Source organism: Somniosus microcephalus, chromosome 5, assembly GCF_052327205.1.
Source record: "Somniosus microcephalus isolate GS21.2 chromosome 5, FLI_Smic_1.0, whole genome shotgun sequence".
Classification (NCBI taxonomy): Eukaryota; Metazoa; Chordata; class Chondrichthyes; order Squaliformes; family Somniosidae; genus Somniosus; species Somniosus microcephalus.
Genome location: NC_140991.1, coordinates 76752225 through 76775546, shown reverse-complemented (window position 1 = coordinate 76775546; position 23322 = coordinate 76752225). Strand labels below are relative to the sequence as shown.

At 45.0% G+C, this 23322-nt stretch overlaps 1 protein-coding gene across 4 annotated transcripts in view; it reads left to right on the top strand.

The window, feature by feature from the left end:
- Nucleotides 1–23322, top strand: part of LOC147117127 (voltage-dependent L-type calcium channel subunit beta-2-like) — a 269572-nt gene that overhangs the window by 53018 nt on the left and 193232 nt on the right. The window contains exon 1 of one of the 4 annotated variants that reach the window (XM_085987841.1): nucleotides 21027–21515. The exons of the other annotated variants lie outside the window; for them this stretch is intronic. Coding sequence (XP_085843967.1) covers nucleotides 21465–21515 — 51 coding nt within the window. The 5' untranslated portion in view covers nucleotides 21027–21464. Of the gene's footprint in view, nucleotides 1–21026; nucleotides 21516–23322 lie in introns of those variants that run through there. 4 annotated transcript variants of the gene reach the window in all.

Below are 23322 nucleotides of genomic sequence, written 5' to 3'. Positions count from 1 at the left end.
AACTATCGCGGGTGGGGGGGTCCTTGCTGCTGGGTTCTGCTGTGCAAGGTTAAGGCAGCGTTGAGGATGAAAATGGCTACACTGGTGTCAATTCAGCTTTGCACACTGATTGACGTCACGATCTGCCTACTCTGCTTACTTCCACCACACGCTTCTACCGCCTTCACCAAGATGGCGTCCGGCACGGCCCGCACCAGACGTATGCATGCAAGGCGCAGACACCATTTTCAACACAAAATCGGGCGCTATGGAGCTGAATTTCTAGTCTGTAATATTCTGCAGTTTAATGCTATAAATTTTCAATAAAGTTGAGCACAAAAGCTTAGAAATTACTGTTGAAGATATTAGTAGACAACAGCTTTATTGCATTCGTACGGCATTCTTCTGTCATAAGTATCAACTTAGGCATCCACGTAGTTGCTAGCGGGCTTATTTGAAATGGGTTAAAGAATGAAAGAACGAACTTGCACTTATATAGCGCCTTTCATGACTTCAGGACGTCCCAAAGCACTTTACTACCATCAAAGTACTTTTAAAGTGTAGTCACTGTTGTAATGCAGGAAACGCACAGCAAGGCCCCACAAACAGCAAAGTGATAATGACGAGATAATTTATTTTAATGATGTTGATTGAGGGATAAATATTGTCCAGGATACCAGAGAGAACTCCCCTGCTCTTCTTTGAAGTAATTCCATAGGATCTTTTACATCCACCTGAGTGGGCAGATCAGGCCTTGGTTTAACATCTCATTCGAAAGACGGCACTTCTGACAGTGCAGCACTCTGTCAGTACTGCACTGGAGTGCCAGCCTAGATTTTTGTGCTCAAGTTTGTGGAGTGGGACTTAAACCCACAACCTTAGGAATGCTGTCTGCATGCATTAAGTATTTGTCTACTGGGTTTTGCCAACAGTACATTCTAGGCTATGAGAAATTTTATGAACAGGAAAAGGCCATTAAGTCCAACAAACCAATTGCTTTTTGATTAATCTCAATCCCACCTCCCCATCTTCTTACCAGATATCTCAATCCTTGCAGTCCCAGAAGTGCATCCTGAACCTATTTATAATGTCCACTTCAGCAACCTTCCCTGGTAACTCATCCTATAACTCGATTATCCTTTGCATAAGGAAGTTCTGCCTGACTCCTTAATTTCTAATTTGTGTTATTCTAACTTAGTATTTGACCCATTTCACCAAAATTTCCCTCATCAGCTTTGACCATTCTCTTCATATGTTTGAAAACTTCAATTACCAAAGCAGGAAGACAGAGCTCTGGGCTCCACCAGGAACTTGGGCGTCTCCCAGGTACAGGGCGTAATTGACTGCACCCACATAGTTTTGTATGCTCCGTATCAAGACCCAAACTGTATATGAACAGGAAGGGCTTCTACCTGCTGAACATGAAGCTCATGTGTGATGATGTCTATGCACGGTTTTCTGGAGATAGTGCAGGAAAGTGGAGTTGAGGTAGAAGATCAGCCATGATCTTATTGAATGGCGGAGCAGGCTCGAGGGGTCAAATGGCCTACTCCTGCTCCTATTTCTTATGTTCTTAATATGTTCTTATGTTCTGGTAGTTGGCATGATGCCTTTATCCTGTGCCAGTCTTCAATCCTTGCGCGCTTCCAAACATTGCATCAGGTGACAGGCTGGCTTCTTGGGGACAAGGGGTATCTCCTGAACATGTGGCTCATGTCTCCTTTCAGGAACCTGTTCTCAGATACAGAGGAGCACACGCCTCAGCCAGAACTCTGTTTCAGCAAACCATCAGCATCGTGAAACAGAGGATCCGCTGTTTGGATTGGTCGGGAGGTGTCCTGCAATATAGCCCCGACAGAGTCCCCAGATTAGCTGCATGCTCTATAACTTTGCCTTATAAAAGGGGCAACCCTCGGAGCCACCTGTGGAGGAAGATGTAGAGATGTGGAAGCAGGTGCAGGCGAAGGGAGAACAGCAGGATGTCAAGGATGCCAATTGGGAACAAGGGTCATCAATCCTGCCAGCTGCCAGAGCTGTACGCTAGCAGATCATTGAGGAATGCCTTGGTTGAATAATTCCTCTCCCTCCATGCTAACAATCGGTCTTACCATAAGACTCCATGGGCAGGATTTTCATTGGGCCGTGGAGTCGGGATTGGAGGTGTGTGGGGGTTTAAAATCCCGAAATCAGGGGTCCCGACCCCATCCCGCCTCCATGCCAGCTTCAAAGGAGGCGGGTACCCGCCCCGCACTGGGACCCACCTACCCGAGGCGGCAAGGGATTCGTGCCAATTAACTGCCTGTTAACAGGTAGTTAACAGGCAGTTTTTAGCCTAATCCCTATTTTTAATGCTGAAGTGTGGGATTCCCGATGGCTCCAAACTACGCCAAGTTAGAGGAGTCGGGCCGTCAGGTTGAAGGACTTGGAGGGGTCGAGATGTCAGTGTTCAGGTGAGTGATGTGTGCATGAGTGCAAAGGTAAGTGTGTTTGGTGTGTCTAAAGTGTTTAAAGAAGTTTAAATTACCTTTTCAGCCTTCCTTCCTTTAGGTCTTGGGAGTCCCTCATTTCATCGGCACAGAAAGCAAAATGGCTGCAAACTGTCAAAAGTGACAGCCTTCAGCTTTCTGTGCAGGAGAGATTTCTAACTAAGTCTGTGAAGAAGGACTCAGGTTAGAAGTAAGACTGTCAGTGTTTGACAGCTTCAAGCAGCTGTGAAACGCTGATATTTCATCTGTCAAAACCTCGTGACAGAAGAAATTTCAGTCTGTGATGTCACCTGTTGCCGGGTGGCCCTTAATTGGCCTGCTGAGCCTGCTGGGCAGGCTCAACAAGGTCAATCAAGTTAAAATCACGTGGATTGGCCACATCTCGATGGAGGCGGGACTACAACCCCGAAAGTTGTAGTCCCGCCTCCAACCCGACTCCTGAATGACAATCCAGCCCCATCTTTCCACCCTCCAGATGAATTCCCTCAACTTAAAACAACAACAACTTGTATTTATATAGCACCTTTAACGTAGTAAAATGTCCCAAGGCGCTTCACAGGAGTATTAAAAGACAAAAAAATTTGACACCGAGCCACATAAGGAGAAATTAGGGCAGGTGACCAAAAGTTTGGTCAAAGAGGTAGGTTTTAAGGAGCGTCTGAAAGGAGGAAAGAGAGGTAGTGAGATGGAGATTTAGGCAGGGAATTACAGAGCTTAAGGCCTAGGCAACAGAAGGCACGGCCACCAATGGTTGAGTGATTATAATCAGCGATGCTCAAGAGGGCAGACTTAGAGGAGCTCAGATATCTCGGGTGTTGTGAGACTGGAGGAGATTACAGAGATAGGGAGGGGCGAGGCCATGGAGGGATTTGAAAACAAGGATGAGAATTTTGAAATCGAGTCGCTGCTTAACCGGGAGCCAATGTAGGTCAGCGAGCACAGGGGTGATGGGTGAAGGAGGCTTGGTGCGAGTTAGGACACCAGTATGGGCATTTCTGGTACATCACATGGCATGGTCAACATATACCAATCTAAAGAAACTCTGCACAACAAGAATTTGGGCCAAAACTGTGATTTTAAATTGCCATCAAACAGAAGCAAAACTAACGGTCACCTTGGTGCACAATCCCAGTGCTCTTTTACTGGCTCTAATCCTCCCGTGAGGTGTCATCCCAGTGACTACAACATGGGAGGTTGAAAGCTGCTGTTCATCCAATTAAGTCACTTGAGATGGCCACCACGGGTGACCTCAAGAAGCTTGTGCTGTAGAGAGCCCTGCTGCAGAATGCAGCACCCTGTCTATGGCTGGGGCAGTCTGGCCCAGCTGGCTTTCTGGCACTAAAACTGGCCCTTGTTGAGGGGCTGGCAGCACAATAGGCATTCCGTCATCATGGGAGAGGACAGCACGTGCCTCTTCCATGGTGCCAGTGCTCCTCACCACTTCCATTGAATCTTGAATCTTGAAATCTTGAATCTTGTTCAGGGTGAGAACAGAGTGCAGAAGTGATGTGATGATTTGGAAGCCTTTATCCATTCTTTCCTTCACACTTAGCAAGGTGGAAGAGATGGTGGGACGCAGAGTCTGAATGGCAGCAAGACTGAACGTCCATTGAAGTTGTCAGAGCTGTCGCCGCAGGTTCCTTGACTGAGGGCCTCGCTGCAGTGTGAATAAAGGTGACAACAAGCTCCATGCTTGAATGACCCCAGACAAGTTGGAGGTGGATTCTGTAGCTTTTCCTCAGTAATATCGCTGTTAAATAACCCATTAAAAGTTAGACCCTTTTGGATTAGGTTTAACTTGGGTTTTAGCAGCTTATTGACTGCTAAACACATTTTATGGCCCTGAAAAACTAATTTTAATTTTGTGGAGTATCAGATTTATCCATTTTAATAAAAATTAAATTTTTTAAGAACTTAAAAAAAAATTATATTTTCAAAAAGTTTGTTCATCTTTATTTCAGGTTTATCTTTTCCCTTATGTGAGAGCCCCAATCTTTATTTTTCTCTCTATAACATTTTTAAATGTTAGAATAAAAGGAGCTCATTCACTTCCTGGTTCCCGGTCTGTGAGAATTCTGCATTCTGCATTGTGATTGGCTGCTTCGACAGCTTGTTGACATCACAGCAGTTTGCGGTAGATTCCCCTTAACTTCCACTGATTTCAACTGAACGTCGGAAAAGCCGAACCTCTCGCCACAGAGATCGTGAGATCTTTGTGGGAAGCTTACTTCAGGGCCAGCAGTGAATGGCTTTGCTTCGCCGCTGACCGTAAATTATGGGCGTATATTTTGACAAACTTAGGCAAAAGTCAAAAGTGCAGAATCACACCAAGGTTGCAAGAGTTAAAAAAAAAAGACAAGGTAAATCAGGAAGTAGTAATTAGGTGGTGGCAAACGTGGGATTTAAAAGCCTAAGACTATAGGAGGATCAGTTGTTTGTGATGTATTTAAAAGTAGTTTGCTCATTCACTAAAGCCTGACCATGTGAGCAATATAAATGACACACTGGTGTGAAAGGGAGTACTCATCTGAGAGCGGGGTTTCGGCTCTGATGGGATAATATTGTAACTCCACATTTGTATATATTTAGCTCATGTGATTATAAAACCCCTGTATAAACTACCCAGTTATTTACTGCAATTTTGCATTAGAACAGAAATGCAGATATGGATTATGAACTTGCATTTATATAGCGCCTTTCACGAATTCAGGACACCCCAAAGCACAATGAAGTACTTTCGCAGTCACTGTTGTAATATCGGAAATAGCTCCTGACATGTGAACTGGGCTGGGAAACTGTCATGATAAATCGTTACGGTTTGGATTCAGTTAGGATTATCCTATCCTGACCTGACCTGACCTGAGCTGAATGTGATCATTGTGGAGTTGAAAGTACAACTGTTTTTTAAATCACTAATGGCTATACAGAGTTTAATTTTGTGAAAAAGAGAATGAAACATTTTCAGGTACTTTCCCAACTCTTTCCCTGAATATCATTCTTTTTCTTACCATCTTTGTGTGGCTTAGCAACCTAAGTCCATACATCCTCAATAAAAGTGTGTAAGCATATCACCTGGAGTGACTCATCTTCTCTTGCCTGTGAGGAACCACTTAACCTCTACTTACCACCCTAGACTGGTGACACTGATAAGGTTGATTACATGGCATATGGGCAACTGTATAATACTTAGCCACATAGTTCCCATCTGTAGCACATTGTATTGTTACACCAAGTGCTATTCTATCACTTTTTTCATTCACATTTACTCTGCAGAAAGTGAAGTCACTTGTGAGTAGATTTTTCTCTGATTGCTAATGCAAGTGTAAGTCACTGCGAATATAAAATGGACGTCCTGTTTCATATTCATGGTGATTATTTTGCTGACATTGGCGACTAGATGACAATAGCCCGTATTTTCCGATCGCAGGCCTCCCGCGGGCGGAGGACTGCGATCTGGAAAAATCTACGCCTTTACCTGAGGGCTCCCGGAACGCACATGCTTCCGATCCTGGGCCTTTCCAAACTCCAAGTGCGCAGGGCGCACGTATCCCAGAGGCGCAGGTAGTTCACAGCATCTCTGGGATCACGTGGGCCATGGGGAGCCAATCAAAGAAGGGAATCTCCCTTCGTACACTTGACAGGAAGACCTGTCAAATATATGAATGGAGATCACCCCAAAAACATAGTAAAACTTTAAATAATTTTTTTTTTTTAATCACTTTTTTAAAATGACTTGAAATTACAATAAATTAAATATTTTAAACAAAAATTTAATTTTTGAAAAAAATAATTAAAGGTTTTTACAGGGCTAAAAGTAAACTTACCGTTTTTTAAAGTAATTTTAAATGATAAATCAGTGAAAAAAAATTTAAAAAACTTTTTTCCACTCTTATCCTGGTAAAAGCAGGCCTTACACCTGCTTTTACCAGGCGTAAGAATTGTAAGGATTTTCTGTGGGCGGAGGGTTTCCAAAAAGCGGAACTATCAGCCCGTAGAGGCCCTTCTCCAGGGCAGCCGGAGGATCTGTCAAGAGCTTTCTTGATAGATCGGAAATGCCGTTTTCAGCACATGCGCTGTGCATGCCTGAAACCGGCATTTCTGATGTCCTTACAGGTGGGTACACAATGCGTACCCACCCGTAGGGATTGGAATATCTGGGCCAATATACCCTATGGCTGGAAACGTTTGTACATCAAAAGTGGGAAAGTTTCCAGTTTAGTGCATTTAAACAGACTCTAGAGCTCCTAACCATTCCCTCTTTGAAGAAAATTATTTCAATCAGACACTTTCACAAGTGCCTTTATGTGGAATTGCTGCATTCTATAAACGTCCTCAGAAAGGACCTGGATTGCCAGCAGTTCTGTATGTTAAAAGGGGATGGCATTTATCTCACACTGTAAATCCTGGATTGACGCAAGCTGTCCAAATCTCCTTACAATAAAACAATCGCTTGGCTCCTCTTTGCCATCATGCTTCCAATCCAAGCAGGAAGTGACCCTAAATATATAGTGCAATGACTTATAAATCAAATATTTAATTAATTTTATATTTTCAATATGCAGTCAAAAAAATTATCTTGCCAGTGTCAGTCAATTTTTTATTTTATTTTTAAGCTTAACCTATAGGTGTTAGTGATAGTACTAGAATAACTATTGGAGCACATAAGCTCACTAATGTAGGTAGATTTTATCTGGGGCTGTCCTTTGTTGCATTGAATCTTCTATCATGAGACGGAAAGGTCAGGGTTATTGTCGTTCAACCATCAAGCAGATGCAGTGAGGCTCTGGGTGATCTATATTTCTTTTACATGGATTAAGATATCGAATTGAAAATAATTGTTGAAGTCTGCTGTTTTCTGGTGCTTGGCACAGAAATGGATTTTTAATAGTTAGCTGATTATAGATCCCAGACCTCAAATACTCTGCGAGATACCAACATATAAATGCTTGACGTGTATGTCTGAAATTTCTCTCTTCAGTGAAGGCGTTAATCTATTTTACTTTTATATCTTCGCACTGTTCTTTCCTTCCTTGTTGCTAATGAAAAATAATAGTCTTTCAGGATTTTCATGAAGATAGGAAGCCCAATCGTTGACACTTTATTATTTCAGATTATCAATTGATTGCCGCTTACTTACTAGATTTGTAACTAGCATTGCAGCCATTCAAGTTCCCTTAAACATTAAGAGGAACATACAAGAGGATCAGTATATGACTTTCATACTATTCCAATTTAATTAAAATTATGAATACTAGAATAAAATGCAATGCAATGCACATTTAAGCTGAGTTGGATGGATTATTGTAATGGTATTTCTGTAGATTTAAATAAATTTAAACTGACCTTGTTGCTGTGCTTAGGTCAGCTGACAAGAACTATCCTAAAGCTGTATTTTCACAAGGGGGGAGAACTTTAACGCCCTATGCCCAGTGGAAACAGGGTAGAATGGGAGTTAAAATCGAGCAGCTCTTTTCCTTGCTCCGATACCGTTCCATGGCGATTTTAATACTAGGAGGTTCAGGCATCCACTGACTCAAGCATGCGCTCAGATAGGATCCCAAGGCAATTTTAACAGCCTACTGGCTGGAGTGACCACTGTAGAAATATGGAGAGGAATTTTAACCCTCAAAAATGGGTGGGTTTGGGCCGGGTGGTCTGTGAAAATTTTTTAAATCTCAAACCCGAACCCAACCCGCCTCGAACTCGGCCACTTCCAGTTTTAACGGCACTGGGATGGGGGGCAGGCAACCAACCCGCTTCCAGGAGGCGGTTTGCCCATTTATATATTATAATGAGGCTGCTTGCCTCAGATATTGGGCTGAATTTTCATTGAGGAGGCGGGTAGGAGGCGGGACTACAACTTTAGTGGTTGTAGTCCCTCCTCCATCGAGTTCTAGCCAACCCACACGATTTTGACTTGATTGACCTTGTTGAGCCCGCCCAGCGGGCCACCTGGCAACAGGTGATGTCACAGATTGATATTTCATCTGTCAAGACGTTTTGACAGATGAAATATCAGCATTTCACAGCTGTTTGAAGCTGTCAAACACTGACAATCTGTACTCCAAGTTAATTCCTTCCTCTCAGGATGATTTAGAGATCTCCCCGGAACAGAAAGCTGAATGCTGCAATTTTTGACAGCTCGCAGCCATTCTGCTTTCTGTGCCGGTGAGATGAGGGACTCCCGAGACCTGAAGGAAGGAAGGCTGTAAAGGTAAGTAAAGGTATGTGAAACTTCTTTAAACACTTTACACACACCAAACACACTTACCTTTGCACTCATGCACCCATCACTCACCTGAACACCGGACATCTCGACCCCTCCAAGCTCTTCATCCTGACGGTCCGCCTCCTCTAACTTGGCGTGGTTTGGAGTCGTCAGGAATCCCACACTTCAACATTAAAAATAGGGATTTGGCTAAAAACTGCCTGTTAACTACCTGTTAACAGGCAGCTAATTGGCACTAATCCCCTTCCCGCCTCAGGGAAGCAGGTCCCAGTGCGGGGCGGGTACCCACCTCCTTTGAAACTGGCATGGAGGCGGGTTGGGGGTGGGATGGGTTCGTGCACCCCCCGATTTCAGGATTTTAACTCCCCACACGCCTCCAATCCCGCCTCCACGGCCCAATGAAAATCCTGCCCATTATCTCTCTTCCAGCTTTAATGTTGGCCGGCCGGGTTTCCCGGGTCTCAGGAAACCCGGCAGCTAGAGGGAAGCGAGGAAGAGGTAAGTGTCTTTCCAGCAGTACTTGTGGGCCAGGATGAGCAGGAGTGCTTCCTCCCGGCCCCCCAAGCTAACCTGCTTCGCAACCCCCCAGGATAGGCACCCCCTTCCCTAGGATCGGAGCTCCCCATAGATTCGGACACCCCCCCCACACATTCACATTAACCCAGCTGCAGGCTCCCTACCTGCTGCTGGGCTGCGGCCTCCTCCGGAGTGTTCCATGCCTGACAGGGAGCCAAACTTGTCAATCAGACTGGTTTCCGGGCAGGGAACCCACTGGAAAAAATAGACGTATGCTGTGACGTCAAAACTCCACAGCGCCCGACTACAACTCCTTGCCCCCGCTTGCAAAACCTACCCCAGTCAAGATCGGGGCCATGATGCACAATTATATACAGTTAGCGGTTAATTTGGCACTAATCGGAAATAGAGAGGCAACAGAATGTTGCGCATGATAAATGAAAAATATAAACACCGGTACAGTAGAGGATGCTTTTCGAAGGCTGGGGCTGATACAGATTATTGGGTAAAGCTGATGGAACTTTACCGTTAACCATGCTGCACTTGAACTGTGAGTGCTTGATGCTGACACTAACAGCACAAACATCCCGCACCTTGATCACAATAAAATTTATTTAAAAAAGGATATTCAGTAGGCAACAGCTCACACTTACCCTTAACCAATTAGTGTTTATACAACAGTGGTCTAACTGCCCAATTTGATTTTGGCACAGTTCAGTCCACTGCTTTTAAAAAAGCAGCATTTATATGCTGGGAAAGTGCCTTTCGGCTGTTACTCTCATTATTATAAATAACATTTATTTAAAAGCTCTGGTACTTATCCATATTGCAGTTAGAGAATTTGAATTCAGTTTTTAAAAAATACCTGGAAATAAAAAGCTGGCGTCAGTAAAAATGTGACCATGAAGCTACTGGATTGTCATAAAACCCAACTGCTTCATTAATTTCCTTAAGGGAAGGAAACCTGCTGTCCTTCCCCACTCTGGCCTACATGTGACTCCAGTCCCACACCAAGATGGCTGACTCTTAATTGCCATCAGAAGTAGCCTGGCAAAAAATACCTTCACTACACAGACTGCAGCGGTTCAAGAAGACAGCCCAGGCACCACTAGGGATTGGCAATAAATGCCGGTCTTGCCAGTGACGGTCACAACCCAAGAATGAATAAAAGAATAATAAGACCAGGAAGGTCACAGGTTCAATCCCTGACTTTTATTGAGTCAGCTGATGCAGCTGGGAAGCAGGGGAGATTTACAAGGATGTTGCCGGGTGTAGAGAATCTTAGCTATGAGGAAAGACTGGATAGGCTGGGTCTGTTTTCCTTGGAACAGAGGAGGCTGAGGGGAGACCTTATTGAGGTGTATAAAATTATGAGGGGCATAGATAAAGTGGATAGAAAGGATTTATTTCCCTTAGCATTGGGGTCAAACACCAGAGGGCGCAGATTTAAAGTAATTGGGGGAAGGTTTAGAGGGGATTTGAAAGGAAATTTCTTCACCCAGAGGGTTGCGGGGATCTGGAACTCACTGCCTGAAAGGATGGTAGAGGCAGGAACCCTAACCACATTTAAAAAGTACTTGGATGTGCACTTGGGATGCTCTAACCTGCAGGGCTACGGACCAAGAGCTGGGAAGTGGGATTAGGCTGGATAGCTCTTTGTTGGCTGGCGCGGACACGATGGGCTGAAATGGCCTCCTTCCGTGCTGTAACTTTCTATGATTTTATGATAAAGCTGCTCAGAGAAGGATAAATCAGCCAGGGTTCCCATTTCTGTTCATTGGCCTTTGATGGAAAGTGTGTGTGTCGCACTTGGCTGTGATATCTGCACTCACTCACATTAAACAAGATTCCTGTGGATCAGTAAGCCAGCATGAGTTAGCACCTGCCTGTTTCCAGCAGAAGGCTACTTAAATATGCAAATGAGGGTCCTCTTTTGGTAGAAGGACCCCGATTGCAATTTTCAGATACCAATAGGTGGAGCATGCACCACGAACGCTCGGCCCATTTGTATCAGGTGTTGCGTGGCCTAACCTCCTCTACCGTCCCCCATCCCCACCCTCGGCCGGCTCAGCGTAGAAACCGGATGACTTTCCATCTTTCCACAACTGGCAAGCTTTTAACAGCGGGCCTATGAGGCACAAACCCAGAGATGGTTCAGGCCTCCTGACACCAGCTTTGGGCAGGCAGCACAGCTGTTTCACTGACTTTGTGCCTGTTTTGGGAGGAAAAGGAAGATTCTCCCCCTACCCCTAACACACCCTCCCACCCCTGGGCTGTGATTTATTCACTACAGAAAGTATAAGTTTCCAATAATGTCACTAAAAGTAGGATAACTGGTAAATTAGTAAATGGTCACGAACAGTACAAGAGCCAGAACAACCTATGCTTTTTATTAATAACTACCTTGATGAGACTAGGGCTCGCATTTATTTATACAACCTTCACACTGCCTTAATTCTTTCAGGCTAATTTATCAAGTGACCCTTTTCTGTCAATTCCTTTAGCATTTTTGCTTAGTCTGGTCTATTTCTTCAGCACTTTATTAAGTGGGGTGGCGCAAAGTAGTATGGGCAGTCATATAATGGTGCATTATAGCTACCGATCTGCTCAACCACACCCTCACCACCACCTTTGATGCCCTAGTCCCTATGACAACCATTACTCTCTCTCACCCTGGTTGTTCCCCCGGTACGGCCCTCATCTTTGCTCCTTTAAGTCCAAGAGACGCAGACTTGAAGGGATCTGGTGGACAACTGGTTTACCCATTCACTGCCAGATCTTATTTATTGGGTCCTGCTCTTGTCTGCCAAAACTGCTCACTATTCCAGAATCATTCTGGAATGTAAAGATAAACCCTCGGCTTCTATTATCTACTGCTAACCATCTTCTTAAACCCCCCTCCCCCCTCTCCTCCCCCCTCTCCTCCAACAACAAGAGTGAGGAGCTCATGGATTTCTTTGTCTCTAAGATTGAGACCATCCGATCAGCTGCTTCTGCCACTACCCTTCCTTCCCCTAGCCCACCGAACCAAACTTTCTCTAAGGTTCCCCCCTGCTCTAGCCCTGAACTCGCATCTTTCTCCAATTTCTCTCCGATCTCCCCTCATGACCTCTCCGCACTCATCTTGTCCATGAGACCCATTCCTGCTCCCTTGACCCTATTCCCACTTTGTTCTCACTGAGCTTTTTCAACTGCCAGAACTCTGCTGAAACTTGACTTCCAACGCTGGATTCCTCTACCAACAGGACTACTCTACGGACTACACTGTTTGACTCAGCGGTTGTGACTGCTCTGCTTTTCAGTCGCTTCAAGTCTTATGCTGCTGAATTCTTTTCTCAAATTGGTTTCCGATCTCCTGTACTTCTCTGGGCATCTAGACTACGTTTCTGCTTTGAACGACACTTGATTACACCACTACATTTGTGCACTGGACCACACTGGATTACACTGTAAGACCTACCTGCTGTGTCTCTATCTCTGCTGCTAAAAGATGTTTTAACTTTTAAGCTGTGGCTGTGTCTCTGCTGAACTGGCTCTTCTGGTTTCTCAGCTAGCAGCTGCTGTTTCACTTGCTGTCATGTGACTCGTTCCACTGGTTTTCAGCTTTGCTGGTCGCTGGCTTGTGTTTTTACTTTTTCTCCGCCGCTTTGACCTATGGTGACCTCCAACTTGCATCAATTTCGCCATCATCTTTCTGCACCGCTACCGACTCTCATTCCTACGGCAACAACTTCCATCTTCAAACTCTCTACCCTTCAAATAGCTTCTGGACTTCACTCCCCTGCTTTGGACAGTGATTCGTCGATGCTCCATGCCGGCTCCATCCTGCTTACGTCGGCTTTGTCCCTCCATGGGACCTCTGACTTTGACCCTGGTCTCTCTACTGTTGTCTCCAACCTATTCCCTGCTACCAGGAAATATGTATCCCATTAATTATTACATTTAACCAGGCCTATGTAACTTGAGCTTTTCCTGTGCCCATTCGTGTGCGCATTTTGGCTGCTGCTCCAGACCCAAGCCAATCAATACTTGTCCACTTTTTCTCCCCCTTTTCCTTTTCTCTCTATCCCTCCCTGACCGCTATCTCCTGTCGTTTTGCCTCCTTTGATCTCTCCTCGCTCTGGTACTCTGCCCTCCCAAATCCCTACCCCAATCCTTCATTACTCTTCGACCTTCCTACTCTCCTGCCACTGTCCCAGGCTTCACTCCCTTTTAGATAAGCCCACAGCTTCCCTCTGTGCCTCTCTTGGCATCCTACGAAGGGCCCATCGAGGCACTTGTCGCTGCCGCCTTACGAGCAGCAACCCCAACTGTCCCATCCTACTCTCTCATCGACCTACCTGCGCAGAGTGCCCACTAGGGGCAAATCTTGCCAATGTCCTCCCCGTCCAACTCACCACCCCCACCCCCCCTCCTCCAGCGCTGACCCTGTGGACGCTGGCAGTGGGTCAGCCATCACCGACCCTTTCCACATCTCCCTCCAGAATGTCGATTCACTTGTGAACAAGGCCCTTACCATCCATGGGCTTACCATGAATGATTGCATCGATATCATGGCCCTGATGGAACCTTGGTTGAGGGGTGATGACACCTTACCCTTAAATGAAGCCTCCCCACCTGGCTATACCTTCCACCACTTGCCCCGCTCAGACCGCCATGGTGGTGGTGTGGCTCTGATCACCAAATCACACCTTGGTCTGTTCCCCCTATTCCTCCGGCAGTTTCTCCTCCTGTGAGCATCTCACCTTATTCCACCCCTCTCACTTCCCATTTAAAATTCTCATTCTCTACCGCCCACCCAAGTACCATAAAAATGTTATTGCCAAGATATCTTCACTGTTTTCCTCCCTCAGTCTCTGCACCGAATGACTTCTCATCCTTGGTGATTTCAACCTCCATCTCAATTCATCATGCCCGCTCTCCTCTGAGTTCACTAGCTTCCTATCCTCCCTTAATCTCTCCCTCCATGTAAAGTCCCCAACCCATATACACGGCCACCCCCTCGACCTTGCCATCTCTCGTGGTTTCGCTACTCCCATCGTGTCAATCACAGATAAAGCCATCTCTTGACCACTTCCTCATATCGCTCTCCACCCACATACCCCCAACCCTACTTCCTTCTGTGTCCGCCCCTGGAAAAACTCTCTCCCAACTATCTTACAACTGCACTTATGAAATCCCAACTGTCGAGCCTTTGGCCCTCCATTCAGCACAACATTTCTGCAGCTACCGATCTGCTCAACCTCACTCTCACCACCAATTTGATGCCCTAGTCCCTATTAAAACAATTACCCTCTCTCACCCTGGCCGTTCCCCCTGGTACAGTCCTCATCTTCGCTCCCTTAAGTCCAAGGGACGCAGACTTGAACGGATATGGCGGACAACTGGTTCAGCCATTCACCGCCAGATCTGGCTGGACCACATAAAGCATTATCGGGTCCTGCTCTCGTCTGCCAAAATTGCTCACTATTCCAGGATAATTCTGGAATGTAAAGATAAACCTCGGCTTCTATTCGCCACTGCTAACCGTCTTCTTAAACCCCTCTCCCTTGTCTCCTCCACCCTCACCTCCGACAACAAGTGTGAGGAGCTCATGGACTTCTTTGTCTCTAAGATTGAGACCATCCGTTCAGCTGCCTCTGTCACTACCCTTCCTTCCCCTAGCCCACCAGGCCAAACTTCCTCTAAGGTTCCCCGCTGCCCTAGCCCTGAACTCACATCTTTCTCTAGTTTCTCACCGATCTCCCCTCATGACCTCTCCGCGCTCATCTTGTACATGAGACCCACTTCCTGTTCCCTCGACCCTATTCCCACCAAACTGCTGACCACCCACCTTCCTTTTCTGGCTCCCATGTTAGCTGACATTGTTAACAGTTCTCTCTCCTCAAATACTGTCCCTCTCTCGTTCAAATCTGCTGTCATCATCCCTCTCCTAAAAAAAAAACCCTTGACCCCTCCGTCCTTGCGAACTATCCCCCCCCCCCCATCTCCAACCTCCCTTTCCTCTCCAAAGTCCTTGAACGTGTTGTCGCCTTGCAAATCCGTGCCCATCTTTCCCACAATTCCATGTTTGAATCCTTCCAATCAGGTTTCCGCCCCTGTCACAGTACCAAACCGGCTCTCATCAAAGTCACAAATGACATCCTTTGTGACTGTGACAAAGGTAAACTATCCCTCCTCATCGTTCTTGTCTTGTCTGCAGCCTTTGACATGGCTGACCACTGAATCCTCCTCCAACGCCTCTCCACCGTCGTCCAGCTGGGTGGAACTACACTCGCCTGGTTCCATTCTTATCTCTCTAATCGCAGCCAGAAAATCACCTGCAATGGCTTCTCTTCCCGTTCCTGCATTATTACCTTTGGTGTCCCCCAAGGATCTATCCTTGGCCCCTTCCTATTTCTCATCTACATGCTACCCCTCGGCGAAATCATCCGAAAACACAGCTCCTGTTTAAACAACGCCTTGATTTAAAAATTCTCATCCTTGTATTCAAATCCCTCCATGGCCTCGCACCTCCCTATCTCCGTAATCTCCTCCAGCCCCACAACCCCCCCGAGATATCGGCGCTCCTCTAATTCTGTCCTGTTGAGCATCCCTGATTATAATCGCTCAAACAGCCTTCAGCTGTCTAGGCCCTAAGCTCTGGAGTTCCCTGCCTAATCCTCTCCGCCTCGCTACCTCCCTTTCCTCCTTTAAGATGCTCCTTAAAATCTACCTCTTTGACCAAGCTTTTGGTCATCTACCCTAATATCTCCTTATGTGGCTTGGTGTCAAATTTTCTGTCTTATAATACTCCTGTGCAGTGCCTTGGGACGTTTTACTACTTAAAGGCGCTATATAAATACAAGTTGTTATTATTTCTGTACCAGTTTGTGCCACAAATCAAGCTAAACAAGTGGAAACTTAGTTTGAATAACATGCATTTGTATTAGATTGACCAGGTCAATTTACTTCTGCAGGTCATCTGCTGTGCCTTATTTCAGTCCTTTTTAAAGCTTTTTGCAAGGAAATGGAATGCTGGTTTCATTGGTATCTGTTCAAGTGTGCTTTGTGGGAATCAAACTGTAATTCACGCCAAATACAGCTGATTTCCATTCTGAGGAATGGTATACATCCAAAATGTTAAGCTGTCTTTTCACTTTATAGGTGCTGACTGATTTGCTGCGTATTTATAGCATTTTGTTATTATTTCAGATTTCCAGCAATTTCAGCTTTTCTGTTTTTGATTTGAGTTCCCCACTGGGAGACGTTTGGAAAATGTCTCCTAAAGAGAGGTGCATTACTGTTCTTGGTCTTCTATCATTGAGAGCAGGAAAAGGTGGTTTAGAAATTGTGTCCAGAATGAGGTGCCCTTAGTGAAATTGCATTCCTTTGCTCTCAAGCCACCTCCACATAAAAATGACTTAATTAACCAAGAAAAGACCACGGCAGCAGATCTTACTGTGAAACAACCGGGCAATAGTTACCAATTAAAACGTAGGTCACCTTAAGGACATGACAAAACATACTATGTACTGGTAATAAGTCACTTTATTTAACTACATCCGCAACATGTTATGACAGTACAGTTAGCAATTTAAATAACTAGGAACATTTTTGGAACAACAAGGCCTAGTACAGGTTACATCTAAATCAAGTAGCAACAGAGCGACTTCTGAAGAACTTTGAGGCATCTATCATGGATCAATTAAGCTAGATAGGTGGTGGGAGAGGACAGGGAGAAAAAAGGATCTGTACAGAGACAGATTGTGAAGGAAAAGACAGTCAACCGGTTAGGCGCGGAAACAGTAATCCAGAGAGGCATACATGAATTGGACGCCAAGTGCAAGCAGTCACTGGTGGATCTGAACATGGGTAGATCCATATCAAGGTGCAAATACATGCTAGAAGCACTAGGAATAATATACATGAAGTGGAGGCTGTTGTGGCAACAGGGAACTGCGATGTAGTGCCAATATCAGAAACATGGCTAAATAATGAGAATGAAAATGAATAGACCATTCAGGAGTGTAGCGTGTTCAGAAAAAGCAGGACATAAAGGTGCTAGTGCAGCCCTATATATCTGGGACATGTGGGAGGTAAACAGGCTTGATCCTGTGGTAAGGGGTAAGCTACAGATTCCAGATTGCACCCAAAACTAATGCAACAAAACCCAAGCTAACAGTAGGGGTGTGCTACAGACTCCCCTGCCCCCACCCACCACCCCCCCAAGCCAGCATGAGGAGGACAAGTTGCTCCACAAAGAAATAGGAAGAGTATGTGAGAACAGGAAAGTTATTTTAATGGGAGACTTCAATGAATCTAAAATAAATTAGGAAAACCCAAGTTGTCTTGAGTCAGAGCTGGTAAATGTAATGCATGATTGTTTTATGACCCAGTAGTAAAGGAAGCAACAAAGGCAGTGTCCTCTTGACCTAGGATTTGCAGAAGATGCAGAGAATAGACAGGAAATGGAAGTCTTCGAACCAGTGGGGACAGCAACCATAATTTGATGAAGATAACCATGATCTGGGAGTCAGAAATCCCTAAGACAGGTATATAACTTCAAAAAGGCTAAACTCAGTGAATTGAGGGAACAACTAAAGCAAATGGATTGGTGGAACATAATTTCAGGAGAGGACAAGTAGAACACCTTTAAAGCTATAATGCTGAACATGCAGGATAAATATGTACCAAAAGCTAATACCTAAACAAATGAAACCCAAAATGGATTTATAAACAAAATAAAGATGAAACATAGCCTCTACAAATCTTGCAGAGAAAAATAGGAAGGGGTTCACTGGGAGAAATAAAAGCATATACAGATACAAGTTAAAAAAGATGATTGGAGGGGCGAAGTAAGGTGTAGAAAAAAGTATAGCAGCAGAGGATAACTACTATAGCAAAGATTCTTTTGGTAACGGTAGGAGGGCAGTCAAAGAAGAGGTGGAAACCATAAAAGGTGCAAGTAGAATCAAAACTGAGGATGAGCAGAAGATAGTTAATATTCTAAATAATCACTTTCTCCAAGTATTCACAAGCAACATGGCCTCCCCAAACAGAGATAACTAAAGTAAGATAAATAATTAAATGAAATAGAAGTCTTAGAAAAATGGCTCAAAACAAACAAATCACCAGGGACAGCTAGTATTTATCCCAGTGTGCTGAAAGAGACATCGAGAAGAGATTTGTGAGACACTGATGATCATTATGAGGGAATTACTGGACACCGAGAAGCACCCAGTAGATTGAAAACCAACCAATATAGCCCATATTCAAAAGGGGGATAAAATAGACACCTGCAACTACAGACACATTAGCCTCACCTCCATTCCATGTAAATTAGTAGAATCACTCATGAAGAATGAGCTTGGAGGAGTATCTGTATAACAATAATCTGTTAAATAAACAGTTGCTAACATGGATTCAGAAAGGTAAGATAATGCCTGAACAACCTCCTCAACCTCTTTGTGGAAGTAACAACCCAAGTGGACTGTGGGAAGCCATTGCGTACCTAGGCTTCAAAAAAGGCCCTCATGTAAGGCTATTTAACAAATTCAAAGGTGAAGGGATTAGGGTAAACCCTGGAAATGGATTAAACAAACAGGTTGAAAGGCAGTAAACAACAAATACTTATTACAGGACTTATGTCATGGTTTGGGGAATCGCTGAGTGGGATGTCCCAGGGCTCGGTGCTGGGACCACTCATGTTTCTCATTGATATAACATCAACCCAAGGGCCTTTAAGATTTGGGACAGGTGCTATGCGAGCCCCTTGCTCATATCTTTAATAGCTTGCTAGAGTCGCGAATTGCTTCATCAAACTGGAAGGATGTTTTCAGGAGATTTTTGAAGACGGGGAGAAAAATAGCAAGATAGAGGGCTTTAGGGCGAGCATTCTAGTTTATAGTTGAAATATTGTTTGATGACAAACTGCACATTGCTTCATGTTCTCAGAGATCATGGGGGCAAAATTGGGACCCGCCCCCTTTGGGGTGCTAACTTCGACGGGACGCTACTTTTAGCACCCTGAAAAAGTTAGCACCCCCATGCCCGAAATTCACTGGTAGCACCCCAAGAGCGAGGCAGGGCATTACCGGAAGCGCCCCGAGTGAATATCGCGGCGCTACATGCTGCAGCACCACCCGCACCGGCACATCACGCAGCGATAATGCAGGCCTTCCCCCCCCCCCCTTATTCATGGGGAGGAGCCTAGCACAGCGCAACCTGGGGCCCAGCTGGGCCACCAGGGATCGGAGTGCCGGCAAAAGAACCCGGCACTCGAGAATTGCCGGGCTCACGGAGCACAGCCAGCACTCCATGGGGGGGCTGCACAGGAGGCCGGGGACAGCAACGGGGGCAGATGCTGGTAGGCGGCCAGCAACAAAAATGGCCCCCCGGCACCTCCCCTTTAATTTGCGCTGCCCCGGCCGCAGGTCGGGCCCCCTGACCCTGTCGGACATAGCGTCCGACGGTAAATCAGGGGGCGCTACCGAAGATCACATCTGGGGCATGAGCGGGGCGCTGCGCACAGCGATGATGTCATCGCCGAAAGCGCAACGCCGCGGGGCGCTAATGGTTACCGCCGCCTTTAACCTCCCGCTGAATTTCGCGGGAGGCGTTAGTGGCGCCGCGCCCAGGCGCTAGTTGCTTTGCGCCCCGTTAGTGCCCTCTTAGGGCGCTAATGGGAGGCGCAAATCAACCGAATGTTTCCCCCCATGTTCTAGCAGACACTAGTATGAATTAGTAAGTAGGGGATTATTGGGTCTGATGAAAGGTTCTGATGAAAGGTCATCGACCTGAAACGTTAACTGTTTCTCTCTCCACAGTCTCCACAGATGCTGCCTGACCTGATTATTCCAGCGCTTTTTCAGATTTCCAGCATCCGCAGTATTTTGCTTTTGTATTAGGGTATTGTTCTAGTTAGGTTTAGTGTCTCATCCCAGCTGTAGTTCAGTTCAATATCTATAGTAGGGCATCGGGTTATTAGCAGTAGTGATCATTCACAAATTTTAACTGTTCTGGTGTGATTGCCACATAACAAACACATGAATCTGCAATTTTATAAGGGCTCTATAATATTAACAATGTTCAGAATATTTAAAACAACTTCCAGAAAGCTTTCATAGCTTGTGATCAGGATATAGAGGCAATGGAGAGGGTGCAGAGAAGATTTACAAGGATGATACCAGAAATGCGAGGGTATACATATCAGGAACGAATGGAGGGGCTGGCTCTCTTTTCACTTGAAAAAGAAGGCTGAGGGGTGACCTAATAGAGGTCTTTAAAATTATGACAAATTTTGATAAGAGTGGATACAGATAGAATGTTTCCACTTGTGGGGAAGAGCATAACTAGAGGCCATCAATATTAGATAGTCACCAGGAAATCCAACAGGGAATTCAGAAGAAACTTCTTTACCCAAAGAGTGGTGAGAATGTGGAACTCGCTACCACAGGGAGTGGTTGAAGCAAATAGTATGGATGCATTTAAGGGGAGGCTGGACAAGCATCTGAGGGAAAAGGGAATAGAGGGTTACGCTGATAGATTTAGATGAGGAAAGACGGGAGGAGGCTCGAGTGGAGCGTAAACGCTGGCATGAACTGGGTGGGCCAAATGACCTGTTTCTGTGCCGTTTATCTAATGTAATCCTATGTAGATTGTTTTGTTGGAGTCTAGCGACTTATTCACAGAAAAAAACTAAAAGCATTTTCAAAAATAATACTGCTAACACGGCACAGCTGCTTGTGCCACTACCATCAATCATGGCTAGCTATTGCAGTTTTGGTTGGCTGAGCTAATTGTTTTCTCAGTAGTTGTTTATTAAAAGAAGGTCAAAGGTTGGAGCAGTCATTAGCCTTATTCAACATCTGCATGCTCAGGGGCATGTATTAAGCACTAATGAAATGTTATTCTTCGCTGACAACAATCATCAGCTCGCCTGGGTGGATCCACATCACTGTGACTGGAGTGCGTTCCTCCCACCTTGCCTCTTAATTTACATTGACAGGACTTTTGGTTCTAAGTTCTAACTTAAAGCAGAAGCTGGATCAGATGAACAGCTGAAGCAGATTCATCACTACATTTCCTGACAACGCTCCAGCAGCTGTGAGCCAGACCTAATTCTGTACAGGAAGTAAGGCCCCTGAATAAGAGGTGTAAAAAGCTAGCAGCACATAGTTTCTGCTGGTTGCAGCAGTGGATATACTTGTGTCCTGCGTCCGAGACAGAACTGTTCCTGCCAGAGCAAGTGACACACTTGGATCTAGTTTGGTATGCTTGATCGACTTCTAATGACGCCTGGTCCTGAACACCTTTTTTCTGAGGTAAGCATGTGGTTTATTATACAGGCTGGAGGGTCAGCAATGAGCCAAGTCCCACAGGACAATGCATTTGTGCACTGTTTAGTGAATGTGCCACTCAGGAGCTTCAGTTGATGAATGAAACTACATTTCTTAGAGTTCCCAGTGGTATCCTGTTGTTTATATATTCTGACAATATGACAGGACATAACACAAGTTAATGGAAAGTAAACCGAAAGACATTCCCTTCGAATTACTACCATTTTGTTTGTCTATCAATTCAGGAACAGTTGATGTACTAAATAGCATCGTGACAACTGTATGCAGTCAGAAACTCCGATAGAAGGAAAATAAAGTAAACCAAATGTGGCCTCCTTTTGTATCTTTAGTCTGCTAAACAGTAACTTAACAGAACTCAAGGGCTTGTTCATTGCTTAATTCATACTGAAGTATACCCAGTGGATTAAACTTTATTTTGTAACATTGCTTTAATAATTCAGCTTGAAGGGTACCCCCACCTCTCTCTTCTTACAGCTTTACAGCAATAGTTAGAATACTAAGCTGGCTACAATGGTTTTTTTTAAAATCCTTTAAAAGCTCTTTTAGTAATGTTGAATTTAAACAGGCCAATGTCTTCAAATAAAATTGTTTGGCAATTTTCATTTTGTTTATAAATACACTATACAGTGATGTAAATCATCTAGATATGCATCATTATCATGAAAATGATGTATGCCTTTTCTAATGTTTGTCCCCACTTTTCATGAAAACCAGCTGGGAAAAAAAAGTCTATATTTATTTATCTGAACAAAGAATTATTTTTTTTATTTCTAACGCTTGTATAAAAACATTAACTGCCAAACATGTGGTCTATAGACAACGAATTCTCCAACTATGGGGTTTTAGGACTTATTGATTGTTTCCCTCTCAAGCTAACTATTGTCTTTACCCTAACACACTATAGAGAAAAGCTCTAATCTGAAATACAAACAGAAATTATGGCCCCGATATTGGTGGGGAGGTGTGGAGGGAGCGGGAGAGTTGTAGCGGAATGCGGGTAACATTGAGGTCCTGCGAATTTAACGGTGGGACCTCATTTAAAATGTCTTTCTCCATTTATTGTCCAGCAGCCAGCCAGATTGAAAGGTAGACTACAGCTGGGGAGCAGAGAGTAGGGAGGGAGAGATTGTGGAGGTCGCGGGGGAGGGGTTGGGAAAGGCCAAGAGATCAGATAGGCCGGGGAGGGGTGGGATGAGATGGCCGATGCAGTGCTGGAAAGGCACTTACCTGCTGCATTGGACTGTTCTCGCCTCCCTTCAGCTGCTGGATTTCCTGAGCCCTGGGAAACCCGGCCCGCAGCACTTAAATTTAAAACTGTGGTAAAATTTGGGGCATGCAGCCGCTTCACAATATTTCAATTACATATCCGCCTCTGGAGGGCAGGTTGGTCGCCCACCCCCCAACCTGCCTCCGTTAAAACCAGAAGTGGGCGCGTTAGAAGCGGGTTGAGGGGTCGTGGTTCCAATTTTTGAAATCTTAAGCCCGTCCTGTGGGGTGGGGGGGGCTTAAAATTCCCCCCTACAAGTCACTCAAAGTTTGAAAGAGAAAGCTATGGGACCCTTCGTCAGAACTAGCCAAACGTCCTAATCTCCTGTTTTGCACAATTTGTAAACAATGTCGCTTGAGTCCTTCAATGTTTAAAGAAATCATGTTTTTCTACCTCTTAATTGTGAGCTGCTGACAATTTTTAATAACTTTTTAGATCTGATTCTTACCACTTCAAATTAAAGAAAAGGAGGTTGTTGGGAAGGAATCCTGAGCTGTTAAATTA